At 52.4% G+C, this 3,272-nt stretch overlaps 1 protein-coding gene across 1 annotated transcript in view; it reads right to left on the reverse strand.

The window, feature by feature from the left end:
• Positions 1–6: 6 nt before the first annotated feature.
• Positions 7–3,272, reverse strand: part of LIM2 (lens intrinsic membrane protein 2) — a 6,481-nt gene continuing 3,215 nt past the window's right edge. The window contains exons 3-5 of the mRNA XM_006753700.2: positions 1,814–1,963; positions 482–616; positions 7–264 (exon numbers count right to left, since the gene is read on the reverse strand). Coding sequence (XP_006753763.1) covers positions 203–264; positions 482–616; positions 1,814–1,963 — 347 coding nt within the window. The 3' untranslated portion in view covers positions 7–202. The remainder of the gene's footprint in view (positions 265–481; positions 617–1,813; positions 1,964–3,272) is intronic.

A 3,272-nucleotide genomic window follows, 5' to 3' on the forward strand; every position in this document is an offset into this window, starting at 1 on the left:
TGAGTCTTCTCAGGTCCCTCCCACCAGGCCCCATTTTTTTCTCCTTCCACGTGGGACTCAGGGGTCAGGGGCCCCCACCCAGAGTCCAGGACCGAGCCCCCTTATGCCCCCAGGAACCAGGATTTCAGACCTCTAGACCCTCCCCCTCCTCTTCAGTGACCTCATTTTAGCTTCCCGATGAAGTTGGTGGATGCCCCTGGGCTCAGCGGGGAGTGGACTGGCGCCGACATTCATCCATCCGGTAGGCACACATGTAGAAAATTCCTGTGCGAGAAAAGGTCCCAATGGACACTATGCCCCCGCCCCCCACCCCCACCCCTGCCACACACACCGCCTCTCAAGCCCCCTGGGTGTCCACAGAATCTGGAGTCTGCCTTCTGCCTGGGTGCTGGGAGCCCATGGGAGACACCCTATCATCTCGCCCTGGGGAGTATGCTTGCTCATCCCAGACACCGCCCTCCCCACCCCCAAGCCCAGGTACCTGCAAAGAAGGTCATGAGCAGGGCCACCCAGCCCAGGATGTAAGACCAGGAAAAGCGCCAGTCCCCGAAACGGCGGCCGAAGAAGCTGACGGTGACTCCGGTGTAAATGGCCAAGGCCAACAGGACAAAAACAGCTGGGGAAGGAGGGCGGGGTGGAAACTGGGATGAAGTTGGGCTTGGAGATGGGGGTGGAGGTCTGGTGAGGACAGGGCTGAGCTGAACTGGGGAGGGCAGGTGGACTGGGAGGGGTGGGGCTGGGGTGGAGATGGGGCAGGGCCGTGCCATGTCCTAGAGAATCTGACTGGTCTTTGTCTGTGGTTCCTGGGAGGACTCCACGTCCTTGGAACTTCCTGAGTTATGAGTGTCTTTGCCATTGTTAAGCCTCTGGGATCACACCTGTTGTTGAGCTGAGATGATGACTCAGGAAGGAAGCTGGTCGCCAGAGAGACCAGCCACCAACCAGAACGGAAAGTTGAGGCTTTGAGCTGGTTGATGTCAGCCCCTCGGGGGAGGGGAGGGGGAGGAGGTTGAGTCCAATCACATGTCCAGTGATTCAGTCACTGGATGCCAAGTGCTGGGAGCTTCCTGGTTGCTGAACACATGGGTGTGTGTGGGGGGTGTGGGGTGGCGGGTGTGGGGGGAGGGTGCCGGTCCCTCTCAGGCGTCTCCTTCTGCGTCTGTTTATTTGGCTGGTCTTGAGTTGATCCTTTATAACAGGGGTGGGGAACCTGTTTTCTGGCAAGGGCCATTTGGATACGTATAACATCATTCGCAGGCCATACAAAATGATCAACTTAAAAAAATTAGCCTGCTGTATTTGCTCAAGCACATGATTAACTCACCCCTAATGCCTGGGCAGGGCCAGACCTAATGATTTCGGGGGCCTGATACGTGTGACCCGCGGGCCGAACGTTCCCCACCCCTTTATAATAAAACTGTCATTGTTAAGTACAGTGCTTTTCTGAGTTTGGTGAGTTGTTCTAACAAAAACGTTCAAACCTGAGTGGGTCCTGGGAACCCTCAAATCTGTAGCCAGTTGGTCAAAAACGCAGGTGGCTTGGGGGACCCCACTTGTAGCTGAAGTTGGGGCAGTCTTGCTGGGGAGACACCTATGGAATCTGACGCTAATGCCAGAACTGAATTGCAATGTCCGAATAGGTGGAAATGGACACGGCCTGGGTGTTGGTGTTGGTTGTGGGGTTGGGATGAGGGTGGGGGTGGGGTTGAGAGTGAGGAGTCTGGGATGAGAGTAGTGTTGGGGGTGGGGATGGGTTGGGGTTGGAGAGAGGCAGGGAGGAGGGAGAGGGAGAGAGTAGGGCGGGTCCACTCACCGGAGGCGAAAAACATGATGCCAGTGGAAAAAGGCCGGGAGAGGCGGGTGAAGGTGGGCTGCTGAGCGAAGGCCAGGATGCCCATGATAATGCCGGAGGTGGCACACAGGGAGGACAGGATCATGAAGGCCCGGGTGGCATTCCAGTAAGCTGTGGGAGCACCCGGCGGTCACTCCTGGGCCTCCCCTGCCCTCAGTGGTGAAAGCTGCTGCCTCTGAGAGTGGGAATGCCTTACCCCTCTCCATATCCCTGTTCTAGCTTCTCCTTCACCTCTTAGCAAGTGCCCTCCTTTTCACCTGGCCCACCTGGGAATCTTTTTAAAATCCTGATTTCTGGGCCTCATCCTCCGGAAATTCTGCTTCTTTGTTACTAATGTTGTGGCCCCACCCAAGAGGTTCTGGGTTGGCAGGAGGTGTTCACTCTTACACCCTGTTCCTTGGTAGCTTGCTTGCCTGCTGCTGCCGTTGTGGCCCCACCCCATAACAAAGAAACAGAATTTCCGGTCCGTTGTCCTGCTGATGGTTCTTTATCCTCGCTCCCATGGCTCTATTGCATTTCCTTCATGTCGCTTGCCCATATCTGAAAACGCCGCGTTTGTTTGTTTTTAACTTGTTTACGGTGTCTGTCTCTCCCCACGGAATTCTCAGCTCTGTGAGGACAAAGGTCTTGCTTTCTCATTCACTGCTCTATCCCCAGCACCTGGTGCCTGGCCTATGACAGATACTCAATAAGCACGTGGACGGAAAGGATGTTGAACACTGGGGATCATTCTTCTCTCTTTCCATGAAGTGTATACTATGAAATATACTATATCATAGACAGAGATGTAGTATATGACATATTATATCAGGTACATATATAATATATGTGTATAATATACATTGCAAGAGCCCTATACTGTAAGTACTCTTCTTATCCCCATATTTATAACATATATTGTAATATATACATACATACACACACATACATATATATATATAGTTATGTACATATATATTACATAGCGTGGCACATAGCAAGTACAATACCTCATCCAATATTTAGCAAATTTAGGATCTGTCTTGCTTTTGTATCCCCCAGTACCTAACAGGTTGTTTTTTTCCAATTACAGTTGACAATATTATTTTATCCTAGAGACCTGGTGCACAAAATTCATGCACTGGGTAATATACTATATCATAGATAGAGATGTAGTATATGACATAATATATCATATACATATATAATATACTAGTGGCCTGGTGCACGAAATTCATGCATGGGCGGGAGGCAGAGTGTCCCTCAGCCCAGCCTGCACCATCTCCAATCTGGGATCCCTTGGGGGATGTCCGACTGCTAGTTTAGGCCCGATCCCTGTGGGCAGTCGGACATCCCTCTCACAATCAGGACCGCTGGCTCCTCAACCATTTGCCTCCCTGCCTGCCCGACTGCCCCTAACCACTACTGCCTGCCAGCCCGA

Source organism: Myotis davidii, unplaced genomic scaffold (genome assembly GCF_000327345.1).
Source record: "Myotis davidii unplaced genomic scaffold, ASM32734v1 scaffold2152, whole genome shotgun sequence".
Lineage (NCBI taxonomy): Eukaryota > Metazoa > Chordata > Mammalia > Chiroptera > Vespertilionidae > Myotis > Myotis davidii.